Here is a 13,578-nt window from a genome sequence, read left to right as displayed (position 1 = left end):
ATCAAAGGGGGGCTGCTGGGGACACACATGATGGGTTGCTGGTGCTGACGGGGGACAGAAAAGATGGGCTTCTGGGGACAGAGAAGATGGGCTTCTGGGGACAGAGAAGATGGGCTTCTGGGGACAGAGAAGATGGGCTTCTGGGGACAGAGAAAATGGGATTCTTGGGACAGAGAAAATGGGCTGACTGGGGACACAAGTGGGGCTGCAGGGGTTGGCTCTGGACATAGAGGGGGGGCTGGCTGGGGCCACAAGCAGGGCTGCCTGGGCTTGCTGGTGACACAGAAGGGGGCTTCTGGGGCTGGCTCTGGACACAGAATAGGGGCTGGCTGGGGATACAGAAGGGGGCTGCTATGGATGGAGACACAGGAGGGGGCTGCTGGAGCTGGGGACACAGAAGGGGGCTGGCTGGAGACACAATGGGGGGCTGGCTCTGGACAGAAGGGGGCTGGATGTGGACATAGAAGGGGGATGGATGGGGACATAGAAGGGGGCTGCTGGGGCTGGATGGGGACATAGAAGGGGGACTGCTGAGGCTGGATGCGGACACATAAGGAGGGCTGCTAGGGATGGAGACACAGAAGGGAGTTAGGCTGGAAACACAATATGGGGGCTGGCGACAGAGAAAGGAGGCTGGCTGGAAATGGAGAGACACCAGTGTTCGCACTGAGTGAAAAAAATTGTGGGTACCAGGGGCCCCTCACTTTGAAAATGTAGAGTCCTACTCTTCTGTTTTTGGGTCCCAACACATATTATGGGGGGTGAGGGAAGGCAGCAGTTGGAACAGTGCTGGGGCAGGGTTAGCAGTTGGGGTACAGGGGGTTAAGGACAAGAAGCAGTTGGGGTACAGCTGGTGTAAAGTCAGGGAGAAGTTGGGGTAGAGCTGGGGCTAGAGGGGAGCTAGGGCAGACAGAGCTGGGGAGGGGTAAGTGTAGACAGCAGTTGCGACAGTGCCGGGGGCAAGGTGGGGGCTAGGGTGAGGTAGCACTGGGGTTAGGAATGGGGAAAGGATGGATAACAGGTGGGGCAGTTATTGGGGGGCAAGGAAGATGTTTGGGGCAGGCAGTACTAAGGGTAGGAAGGGGGCAAGGGTAGATAGCTGGGGTAGTATTGGGGGCAAGGGGGATGTTAGGGACAGGCAGTGCTGGGGGTAAGGTAGGGGATGCACACAGTTAACAATCATGTGGTGTGTAAAAACATGCTATAGCGCATATTTACTACCATACCTGCCCCCGCACACTTGCCCTGTCACCTACCATACCTGCCCCCGCACACTTGCCCTGTCACCTACCAGACCTGTCCCTGTAAACTCACCCTGTCGCCTACCATACCTGTCCCTGCACTCTCACCCTGTCGCCTACCAAATGCTTCTCCGCATACTCATCCTGTCATCAACCAGACCTGTGTCCAAAAATTCTCTCACCCTGCCAAAAACCAGACTTGTGCCGCCAATGGCTTCTGCTATTGACAGTTTAGGTTAGTCGTCTGTGAGGTGGCTGGGGTGTATTTTTTTTTTTTCCTACGGGTGCAAATGTGTTTTCTTTTTTTCCTGTGGGAGCCAATGTGTGTGTGTTTTTTTTTATTTTTTATTATTATTAAAAATAGTAAAAGTATTAATTATGGATTGAGGACCTGATGAGCTTGGATCGCAATACTGCATACGCATGCAGTTCAGCTGCGATAGTAAGACAAACCACTGCGATCGTAATGCAAACTCAGCACTACATAAGGACGACCACTTTACCATACGCACATCCATAATACTTGGCAGAATAGCGGTACAATCGAGCACCATCGGACCCATACGCACACGTGCACAAGCCCTGACCTTAGGCTGGGTACACACTTAAACGATCAGCAATCATGCCGATATTCAGGGCGATTTGCCTTCACCCTGGACATCGCATGATTGCCGGTACACACTGCACAATTTAATGAACGATGGAACGATTACTTGTTCCATCCTTCATTAATATGTATTGTGCCTCATGCGATATCGTGTGATTGACTGTGCTGCACAGTCAATCACATGATAACGCATGCGACCAGCGGGATTGCGCAATTGTGCATAGACACCAGTGTTCTCCCCAGAAAATTTTGGCAGCCGGGTGGCAGCCTTTGTGCAGAAAGGGGCCTAGCTTTACATGGAGGGAGCGTGGCCACACAATAGTACCAATTCACATTAAGTCCACACAATATGGCCCATTACGTACACAGTATGCCCCCTTATTGCCCAACATGTACACAGTATGCCACCTTATTGCTCATTACACACACTATGGCCCCTTATTGCACACTATGCCTGGCCTGCGTGTTGGGAGGGGGCAAGGGTAGATAGCTAGGGCAGTATTTTGGGCAAGGAGGAGGTTAGGGACAGGCAGTGCTAGGGATAAGTAGGGGGTGCACCCAACAGTCAGGGTAAATGGGAATTAATACCAGGCGAAGGGGCCACACAGCCGGGGAATGACAGGGGCCAGAAAGCCAGCCAGTAACACCAAGGACAGGGGTCCTTACCTTTCAGGGTGCTCCTCTACCAGCACCGTTTACACCTGAGCAGCTGCGGCACCAGCTTCTGGAAGTGTTTCTGCAGCACCAACGGGTCTGCACACCTCCCCAGCCCGACCCCGACATCCCCACTGAGGCACAGTGAATGGTGAGTGGCTGTGGCAGGAGCAGCATGTGATGGAGAGGGACCGGAGTGTGGCTGAGTGAGCCAGGAACACTGGGCACAGGAAGAGTAATGGAGTCTGGGCCTGATTCAGACCCGTTCGCGAGCACTATGCGTTTGGCTGGCCAAACGGAGGCGTTCCCAACGGAACACCTGCCGTTTGGGGGTGGCCCCACTGACATCACGAGTGATGTCAGTGGTAAGCTTCCGGCTCTATTAAGAGCCAGAAGCTCACTGGGGCTTGCGGGACCGAGACCCTACCGCAAGGGTCTCATCGCAAGCCCAGATGGTCGCGATGGTCGAGACCATCGCGACCATCACCTGGTTGCTCGCAATAGCTGTGGGTGGTCACCCACAGCTATGCGAGCGGCCTGGAGGCCGCACCAAAAAAAAAAAAGTCCAACTCTTAATCAGGCCCTCTGTCTGTGTCTGAGCGACGAGCTTGCGGCAGCTGCAGAAGGCGGACACAGAGGGAGGAGGACCCGCAAGCGCCAGGGTGATTCTGGGAGCTGTAGTGAAAATAATCTGCCGGCGGCGATTGGTTGAGAAGACGCTGCCAGCTGTGATTGGTTTCTGTGGCGCTGCACACAGGACAAACAGCGCGTCCTGCAGGTCCCGGGCGGCAAGATAATTTTGCCAGGCAGACCACCCTTTAAATAAAGCCTGGGCGTGCCGAAACATCAAATCGTGCCAATATCGTTCTGGTGTATATGCACCCTACGAGACCTCATAGTGAGGCTGTGTATAGCGTTGCAGTGGATAATTTATGCACGCTCATGCAACGGTGTTGAAATACACTGGCACGCCTGCGTTCGCATGACTACCCCCACGTCACCACCCACAAATGGCACTTCCTGTCAATCTCTCTGCGATGGGTCTGCGTAGCCTCTGTGATCGCAGTCCCAATCACAATGGCTGGTTCGTGCATGCACACTGCGATGCGTACACAGTGCAAATTAATCGTCCGATAGCTTGCGTACTCACAGTTGCATTCTTTGCTGAATCACGCCCATAGTTGGATGGGGGTGCTCAAAAAGTCTCACACAGGGTGCTAGTAAGTGTCGAGTGCTGTGAGGTGGACACTGGATGGGCCGAGGGGGTGCTATTAGGTGGTTGTTAAAGGTGCTGGGGGGTGTTATTTGGTGGGGAGGGGAGTACTTTGAGGTGGCAGTGAAGGAGGGAGTGCTGTTTGGTGTATAATCAAAAGGGAAAGTGACTGCTCTGTGGTGGACAGTGGGTTCTGTTAGGGGGGCAGTGAGGGAGTCAATAAGTGAGCTGTGAGGAGGCCAGTGTTATATGGAAGGAACTGGCAGTGAGAAAGTGCTTTCAAGGGGGTTATGAGAGTCAGTTATGGAGGGGGCAGTCACGGATATTTGCAAGGAGGACTAGATGAGACAGCTATGAAGAGGGAAATCGGGATGATATGTAAGAACAACAATGAGACAACAATGGAGGGGGTGATCAGATCAATATGGAGGGAGGGGGCAATGAGACAGCTATGGAGGGCGCAGTAATATAGGGTAGTGCGGCCGGTGCCATCGCACAGGGCACCACAGGTCAGGGGGCGCTGTTTGGGCCTGTCAAATTTCTGTTTATTATCATTCTCACTTATAACTTCCTCTTATTTCATCCCCAGCATCTCCTGGCCTCCCTTATCTCTTCCCTGGCCCTTCCCCATGAGGCCAGTCCCCTTTTTTGGGTGCATCATGTCCCTTTGAAAAATGATGATGCTCTTTCCGGCACAGGGCACCAAAAAGTCTAGTTACGGCTCTGGTAATATGCTGTAGATATGGGCAGGGAGAGGGCAATGTGAGAGATCCATGCATTCTAATGCTTTATGTTGGTTGGCAGTTGCAGATTCAGGGGGAGGACTCTAGATTATTTGACACCTTTAAATGCAGGTATTCTCTTTTCCAGACAGGTCTGAAACTTTCCAAGATTTAGACAACTACCAACGGAGCTTAGAACACCAGCTGGCAGGTAGAGCATAAATTGTCATGGCCTTGGTTATTGTATGTACTCCATGCCCTAAGCATGTTGAAAATGAGGACATGGCTCGTGGGTATGGCACTCCCTGTAAGGCCACGCCCCTTGCTATGAGGACACACGCACTTTTCCAGGAACAAGCGCACCTCCGGACCGCGCAACCCCCCCCGCCCGCACACACACCTTTCCCTTTCCTGATGCCCCCTCTGTCAGTTTGTTCTGGATCCGCCCCTGCTTCACCTACAAAACATCCTAATTTGTGTTAAGTTTTCAAAACTTCAAGCGCCTGCTGGGGATAATAAAAATTATCTGACCTAGCTGAAAAATTTGCACAAGAGTTACTGTTATGAACCCACAACTTTTCCGCACTATTGTAATTTCCAACTCGCAATTTTTTTTTTCAACCCACCATACTGTACACCACTTAGTTTTTATTGTAACTCATCTAGAACCTAGCACTGTTTTTGTGTCTATCTCACCTGGTTTTTGTTTGGATGTTTTTGTGGCACTTGAGTGTGATAATCCTGTATCCTTCTTCCCCTCAGTGGACTCCTTGGATTTCTTCTTTACCACTTTCTCTTCACTGCTTTCTCCTTTCTTCTTTTTTACTTTTTTAGTAGCTGTAAAGTGACACAAATAAGAAAGAGGGTGTAAATTAGCTCCTATTTATTTTACTAGTTATCATAATTCATCATTTCTTCTTCGGGGTCCATAGGGATCCACAGGGATACCATGGGGGTATATTATGGTTGGAAGACCAGGCAACAAACAGTTAAAGTTTTGGCTCCCAGAATGTCCTGGGTCCTCCAATTATAGTAAAAAATAATACCAATTCAAGTGCACTGAAAGGGCACAATTAGATTTGGCTTTAAAAACCTCAGTTAGATTTGGCTTTAAAAACCTCAGTTAGATTTGGCTTTAAAAACCTCAAAAACTTCTTCAGGACTCAGTTCTTCAATAGTCCAACTTTACTTCATTAGTGAATATTCTTTATAATTAATTCCAATAATCAATTCAAATAGTATCCAGCACCTAGTGTCCAGTTAATGTATTGTGACACAGTCAGATTAGGGGTCCCTCTCCTGGGTAGAGGTCTCCTTCCTTACACACACACACAGCAGCAGGGAAGCAGCACACCAGTCTGGATGCAAGTACAAGCTGGTCGGCGCCAGTCTTTATTGTACAATGTCAGAAATAACATAAAGAAAACATAAACATAAATCCTAGCCCTGTCGGAGCACTAACTTCACAGGTAGTTCCCTCACTACCAGAACCTGGCAGGGCCTAATGCCCTCACCAGCAACAAAGGCACAGCACAACACTCACAGTTAGGTTTCCAATTGTTTCTGAGAAAACTCCCTGCCTGCTCTCCCAGGTGAGACACTCAGCCCTAAACACACTAGGCTTATATTGGCCACTCTCAGGTGGAAACCCTAACAAGCCTGTTACCAGGCTGCGAGAACCAAAACCTGGAGTGGCCATGGGTGGAGCCCTCCCCCTCCTCTCACCCACAACCCCCAGGTCCCAAAATGGCTTTACAAAAAGCCGAAACTCAAGCCTGCTACACTGCAGACTTTCTCCTGGGGGTTTAAAACACATAAGACAGGAATCTGGGACAAATGTACCTGCCACAGACCACTTTACCAGTGATCCTATCACATATCCCCCCCTTTGTTTCGACCTGTGGGGCGGAACAACTGAAGCCCCCAAACAATGAACGCGTGACAACGCGTCAGCATTGGCCAGCTGGCTTCCTGGCCTGTGTTCCACTGAAAATTTAAAAGTTTGTAACGCCAAGAACCATCTCGTAATTCTCGCATTACTGTCCTTATTTTCGGACATCCACTTCAAAGGGGCATGGTCAGTGATCAATTTGAACTTTCTTCCAACCAAGTAGTACCTGAGAGCCTCTAATGCCCATTTTATGGCCAACACCTCCTTCTCCACTGTGGCATAGTTTCTCTCATGTACGTTCAACTTTCTACTTAGATCGAAAATAGGGTGTTCCTCACCCTCCTTGTTCTGGGACAAGACCGCTCCTATACCTACTTCTGATGCATCGGTTTGTACTATGAATTCCCTTTCAAAATTAGGAGTCATCAGGACTGGTTGGGAACACAACGCTACTTTCAACTCCTGAAAAGCTTTCTCTGCCTCAGGACTCCATTCTACCATGACTTTTTGTTTGCCTTTGGTCAGGTCAGTCAGTGGGACTGCCATGGTGGCAAAGTTGGGTATAAACCTCCTGTAGTACCCCGTAATTCCCAAGAAGGCTCTCACCTGCTTCTTATTCAGAGGCCGTGGCCAGTTTTGTATGGCATCAACTTTATTGAGCTGAGGCTTTATCCGGCCTCTGCCAATGGTGTATCCCAGATATTTTACTTCCTCCATGCCTAGACAACACTTTTTTGGATTGGCTGTCAAACCTGCCTTATAGATGGAGTCAAACACTGCTTGTACCCTGGGTAAGTGAGACTGCCAATCAGGACTATGAATGACCACGTCATCCAGATAAGCAGCCGCATACCGTCTATGGGGCCTTAGAATCCTGTCCATCATTCTTTTGAAGGTAGCAGGTGCCCCATGTAGCCCGAAGGGCAACATCTTGTACTGAAACAAGCCCTCTGGCGCTGAAAAAGCTGTCTTTTGTTTGGCTCTCTCGGTTAACGGTACTTGCCAATACCCTTTGGTTAGGTCAAGAGTGGTTAAATACCTTGCCGTCCCTAGTCTCTCAATCAGTTCTTCCACTCTTGGCATCGGGTAGGCATCGAATTTTGAAACACTGTTCAACTTTCGTAAGTCATTGCAGAAACGCACACTCCCGTCGGGCTTTGGAATCAACACAATGGGACTTGACCATTCACTATGTGATTCTTCAATAACCCCTAACTCTAGCATATTTTTAATTTCTTTCGACACCGATTCTCTTTGTGCTTCTGGTAACCTATAGGGCTTTAGATTAACTTTAACCCCTGGGTCAGTGATGATGTCATGTTTAATGACCGAGGTTTTCCCAGGTACGTCAGAGAACAGCACCCTATTTCTAATCAGAAACTCCTTGACCTCTTGTTGTTGAATTGCCGACAGGGTTTTTGCCACTGTCACTTCGAGAACTAAGGGCCCTGGATTTACTGGAGGGTCTCGGACGGCCGACAGTACCGTTCTATCTTTCCAGGGCTTTAACAGATTTATATGGTATATCTGTTCCGGCTTTCTTTTCCCCGGCTGGTAAACTTTGTAATTGACCTGTCCCACTCTTTCTAAGATTTCAAAGGGCCCTTGCCATTTAGCCAAAAGTTTATTTTCCACAGTGGGAACCAACACTAACACTCTGTCCCCAGGAGCAAAGCTGCGTAACCGGGCATTGCGGTTGTATACCCTCTGCTGTGCCTGTTGAGCCTGTTCCAGGTGCTCTCTCACTATCGGCACTACCGCAGCAATTCTCTCCTGCATTTGAGAAACATACTCAATCACCGTTTTGTAAGGACTAGACTGCCCCTCCCATGTCTCTTTGGCAATGTCTAGTAACCCCCTTGGGTGTCTCCCATACAACAAGTCGAAGGGTGAAAACCCGGTGGAAGGACTGGGGAACCTCTCTTAAGGCCAACAATAAATATGGCAATAAGTAATCCCAATCCCTACCATCCTTGTTGACCACTTTCCTAAGCATGTGTTTTAACGTCTTGTTAAACCTCTCGACCAGCCCATCGGTTTGGGGGTGATACACCGAAGTTCTTAACTGTTTAATTTTGAACAGGCGGCATAACTCCTTCATGACTTTTGACATAAACGGTGTACCCTGGTCAGTTAGTATCTCCTTGGGTATACCCAGCCTGCTAAAGACATGAACTAGCTCTCTGGCAATGGTCTTGGTTGACGTATTGCGCAACGGGATCGCTTCCGGGTACCTGGTAGCGTAATCCATTATGACCAGAATATACTGGTGTCCCCTGGCAGACTTCATTAAGGGTCCAACCAAATCCATCGCTATTCTTTCAAACGGCACCTCTATAATAGGCAATGGAACTAGTGGACCCTTAAAATGTGGCCTGGGAGCATGATACTGACACTCAGGGCAGGATGCGCAAAAGTCAGACACCTCTTTATGAAGCCCGGGCCAGAAAAACCTCTGCATTATTCGCTCAGTGGTTTTCTCTACCCCTAGATGGCCTGCTGTTATATGACCATGGGCCAGATCCAACACTGTTCTTCTGTAGGCTTTGGGAACTATTAGTTGTTCCACAATATCTTCCCCCTTCTTAGTCACCTGATATAACAAATCCTGACACATTGCCATGTGGGGATAGGACAAAGGACTATCAGGGTCTACGGGTTTACCATCAACTACTTTTACATTCTCCCTGGCTTTTACCAAAGTAGGGTCATTCAACTGCTCCACGGCAAAGACCTCTCTTCTGACCTCTAAATCAGGCAGACGATCACCTGGCCCAACAACACTTCCCACCTCAATGGGAGGCACATCAGTTGGCGGTCCACCGTCACGCTCCGCATTCTCCACCATATTGTGACACAGTCAGATTAGGGGTCCCTCTCCTGGGTAGAGGTCTCCTTCCTTACACACACACACAGCAGCAGGGAAGCAGCACACCCGTCTGGATGCAAGTACAAGCTGGTTGGCGCCAGTCTTTATTGTACAATGTCAGAAATAACATAAAGAAAACATAAACATAAATCCTAGCCCTGTCGGGGCACTAACTTCACAGGTAGTTCCCTCACTACCGGAACCTGGCAGGGCCTAATGCCCTCACCAGCAACAAAGGCACAGCACAACACTCACAGTTAGGTTTCCAAGTGTCTCTGAGCAAACTCCCTGCCTGCTCTCCCAGGTGAGACACTCAGCCCTAAACACACTAGGCTTATATTGGCCACTCTCAGGTGGAAACCCTAACAAGCCTGTTACCAGGCTGCGAGAACCAAAACCTGGAGTGGCCGTGGGTGGAGCCCTCCCTCTCCTCTCACCCACAACCCCCAGGTCCCAAACCGGCTTTTCAAAAAGCCGAAACTCAAGCCTGCTACACTGCAGACTTTCTCCTGGGGGTTTAAAACACATAAGACAGGAATCTGGGACAAATGTACCTGCCACAGACCACTTTACCAGTGATCCTATCACAGTACAGTCTTGTGTAATTATCCCTCTGTGTATCTCATGATGATTTACATGCAAAACAAGATATGAGGGAACAGCATATAGCGTAAAATCCTCAATTTATTTGGAAATATACAGTAAAATATACAAATAAGTGCGTGGCAGCGTACCAGAAGTGACCTTTTTTGAAAGGCACATCAAACAGCATATAGGGGTAATAATGCTTCCCCTAATAAGCAATACCTTTCAGGATCAACTCCAGGAGCCCCACAGCTTGTCACCAAGGCATTTCAACCATCAAAGTGGTCTTTCTCAAGGTGTGTGTCAACAGGTGCATGGAGCAGGTATTTATACCCTAAAACCACAACACTCCCACAAGGGGTCTGATTCATCAATTATTTCCCTAAGCCTTAATTTTCACTCAATACTGGTGTACTAAAAAGATCAAGAAGTCTGTCTTACCTTCTAGTTTTAGTAATGTGCAGGCAGCGTCTTTCTATACTGTGTTGATTGTTAAAAAACCATGGTGCGTTCCAACCTGTGGAGCGCATCACGTGATTCCTTGGTAGCAAACTGATGGGCTCGTATTGCAAGTGATTCTGCTATGTATTTTAGTTAGTGGATCGCATCACGGGATTGTATGATGAAATATGGGCGGGTTGTTAGTACGCTCCCTTCTGTCATGCGTTCCTCCCTGTCATTGGTGGGTGGACAAATAGATATGGTGCCGCTCTACTCCCAAGTCCATGGAGTGCATCGTGCAACCCCGCTGTATGTAGGAGGTGTGCATGATGTTTATCTTCCTGTCTGTGGAATGCATATGTGTTTCACCTCTTGGGTGTTCCCTGTATGTGGATCCTCTCAATCAATTACAAAAACATTAGTTCCGTGTTGTTATGTTCTGGGTTGTTTGTGGACCCGGGGTGGTAGCAGGAGTGATCACAGAAGCAGATTTGAAAATAAAACTAGGATTTTTAATAAGTGCTTGAGTAGACATATAATGTGGCAGTAAATAAAAGTCCAGGAATACATAAATGTGCACAAGAGTTCTGTGGTGGGAGTAAAGGGGTTAATGTCCAAGTAGAAACAATTAGACACCTACCTGCACTACCTGTCCAGGTGTGCAGGTAGTGAAACTGAAAATAATCAAACCAGGTATGCAGGTAGTGAACTGAAAATAAACAAGCCAGGTATGCAGGTAGTGAACTGAAGCGCACGATGTCAGTAGGCTCAGGCACTCAGGTATGGGCAAGGGTGATGGAGGAAGCGGGGTAGTCCAGTAGGAGCTGGGAGCTGACAGGCAGACTGGCAGACAGCAAATTCACAGGAACAGGATAAGCACAGAGAACTCCCTCTCAGCTAGGCTGACATACACGATGCACTGGCAAAGAAGGAAGGCACTGACCCTTCCTAAATACCCCATGCCGTGCTGTTACTGGCCGGAGGGAACATGTGACTCACCAGGATTGGCCTGCCGCATCACATGGCCAGAAGGCAAGATTGAGGTGCCCATGCCAAACGGAACGGAGACGCCGCCAGGCCTCACCAGCGCAGAGTGACAACAGGGCTGCACAACAACGCGTGCAGCCAAAGCCCCCCGCCAGACACCAGCTCCGCCACCAGACAGCCCGCGCCACAACGACCTCACAGGTAACACCCGCCTAGCGCCATGCTGAAATACCCTGGCCGTGACAGTACCCCCCCTTTTGGGGTGGCCTCAGGACACTCACCAGGCTTCTCCGGATGGGCAGAATGGAATCTAATGATGAGCTTGGGAGCATGGACATCACGAGCATTGGTCCAGCAACGTTCCTCTGGACCGTAACGTTTCCAGTCCAACAAATACTGAAGATGACCTCTGCGCAGATGAGAGTCCAAGATCTGGGTGACTTCAAACTCAACTCCTCTCTCCGTCTGGACTCGAGGAGAAGCAGGTAGAGCATTATGGAACTTATTCAGGACTAGGGGCTTTAATAAGGAAACATGAAAAGAATTGGGAATTTTTAGGTATGGGGTAACTGTAGATGGTAGACCACTGGATTAATGACTTCTGTTATGGTGAAGGGACCGATGAAGCGGGGTGCGAATTTCATAGATGGAACTCTTAGATGAAGGTTCCGAGTAGACAACCAGACCTGGTTTCCTACTTGCATGCGTGGAACTATTCTATGCTTTCTATCGGCCTGGGTCTTATAGCGAGAGGATGCCTTCAACAAATCAGACCGTACTTGAGTCCAGATGGCAGCAAAATTCTGCACCGTGTCCTCCACGGCCGGAACATCAAAAACAGGCAGGCTTTGAAATTCGGGAACACGAGGATGAAGGCCATATACAACCTGAAATGGCGTTTGGTTAGTTGATGAGTGGTAGGAAGCATTATGTGCAAACTCAGCCCACGGCAGCAAGGCAGCCCAATTGTCCTGGGAAGATGACATAAAAATTCTTAAGAAAGTCTCTAGATCTTGATTAACTCTCTCGGTGGAGCTGTTGCTTTGCGGATGGTAAGCCGTGGAAAAGTTTAACTTCACTTGAAGAACAGAACACAAAGCCCTCCAGAATTTTGCAGTAAACTCCACACCATGGTCAGAGACAATTTCAGCAGGAAGGCCATGTAGACTAAATATGTGTTGGACAAACAACTGTGCAAGGTCAGGGGCAGAAGGTAACTTCTTCAACGGTATATAGTGGACTATCTTAGAAAATCGGTCTATTACAACCCAGATAGTGTTGAAACCTTGAGAGACTGGCAGGTCTATGACGAAATCCATGGAGAGATGCGTCCATGGACGTGATGGAGTAGGTAATGGAAGCAATTCCCCAGCTGGAGCTTGTCGTGATGATTTATGCTGGGCACAGGAGGAGCAGGAAGAGATGAACTCCATTATATCTGCCTTCATAGAAGGCCACCAATAGTGTCTTTTCAGGAACTTAAAGGTCTTCCGAGTGCCCTGCGAAGCGAGAGGAATGTGCCCAAGTGAGAAGCTGCTTCCTTAATTCCGGGGCCACAAATGATGTTCCCGTAGGAGGCTGAACTTGTAATGCGGGGAAAACTCTTGATTCCAAGACAGGGATATTGCTTTGATTTTCAGATTGATCATCACAGAGGAGAGATCTCGATAGGGCATCAGCCTTCTGATTAAGTGCATGAACTGAAATCTGGCAAAGAATATTGGCCAGCGGGCCAAACGAGGACTCGCACATTGGAGGTTTTTGAGAAATAGGAGATTTCTATGGTCCGTAAATACAGTAAATGGAAACTTGGCGCCTTCTAGCAAATATCTCCATTCCTTCAACGCCAACTTTACAGCTAGTAGTTTTTGCTCACCTATGGCGTAGTTCCTTTCAGCAGGTGAGAATTTTTTAGAAAAGAACCCACACGGATGGACTCTGTTGTCCTCATAATGTTGAGACAAGACTGCTCCCACAGCTTCAGATGATGCGTCCACTTCCAACAAAAAAGGCCTGTCCAGATCTGGTTGTCGAAGAACTGGTGCTGAGATAAAGGCCTGTTTTAGAAGATGAAAGGCAGACTCTGCCTCAGGTGACCATTGGGCAGGATTAGCATCTTTGCGGGTTAAGGCTGTAATGGGAGCCAGCAGTGTAGAAAATCCCTTAATGAAGCGTCTATAATAATTGGCGAAGCCCAACAATCTCTGGATGGCCTTCAGTGTCTGAGGTCGGGTCCAATCCAGAATTGCCTGTACCTTCTTAGGGTCCATTTCTAAACTGGAGCCAGATATTACATAGCCGAGAAAAGGTACACTGGGCACTCCAAAGACGCACTTCTCCAGTTTGCAGTAAAGGTGGTTTTCTCTCA

At 48.8% G+C, this 13,578-nt stretch overlaps 1 protein-coding gene across 1 annotated transcript in view; it reads right to left on the bottom strand.

The window, feature by feature from the left end:
- TULP1 (TUB like protein 1) overlaps nucleotides 1-13,578 on the bottom strand; it is a 169,548-nt gene that overhangs the window by 130,638 nt on the left and 25,332 nt on the right. The window contains exon 3 of the mRNA XM_088463721.1: nucleotides 5,134-5,274. Coding sequence (XP_088319847.1) covers nucleotides 5,134-5,274 — 141 coding nt within the window. The remainder of the gene's footprint in view (nucleotides 1-5,133; nucleotides 5,275-13,578) is intronic.

This window comes from Taudactylus pleione, unplaced genomic scaffold (genome assembly GCF_031769625.1).
Source record: "Taudactylus pleione unplaced genomic scaffold, aTauple2 ptg001437l, whole genome shotgun sequence".
Taxonomy (NCBI): domain Eukaryota; kingdom Metazoa; phylum Chordata; class Amphibia; order Anura; family Myobatrachidae; genus Taudactylus; species Taudactylus pleione.
This window is presented reverse-complemented; position numbering and strand designations above follow the sequence as displayed.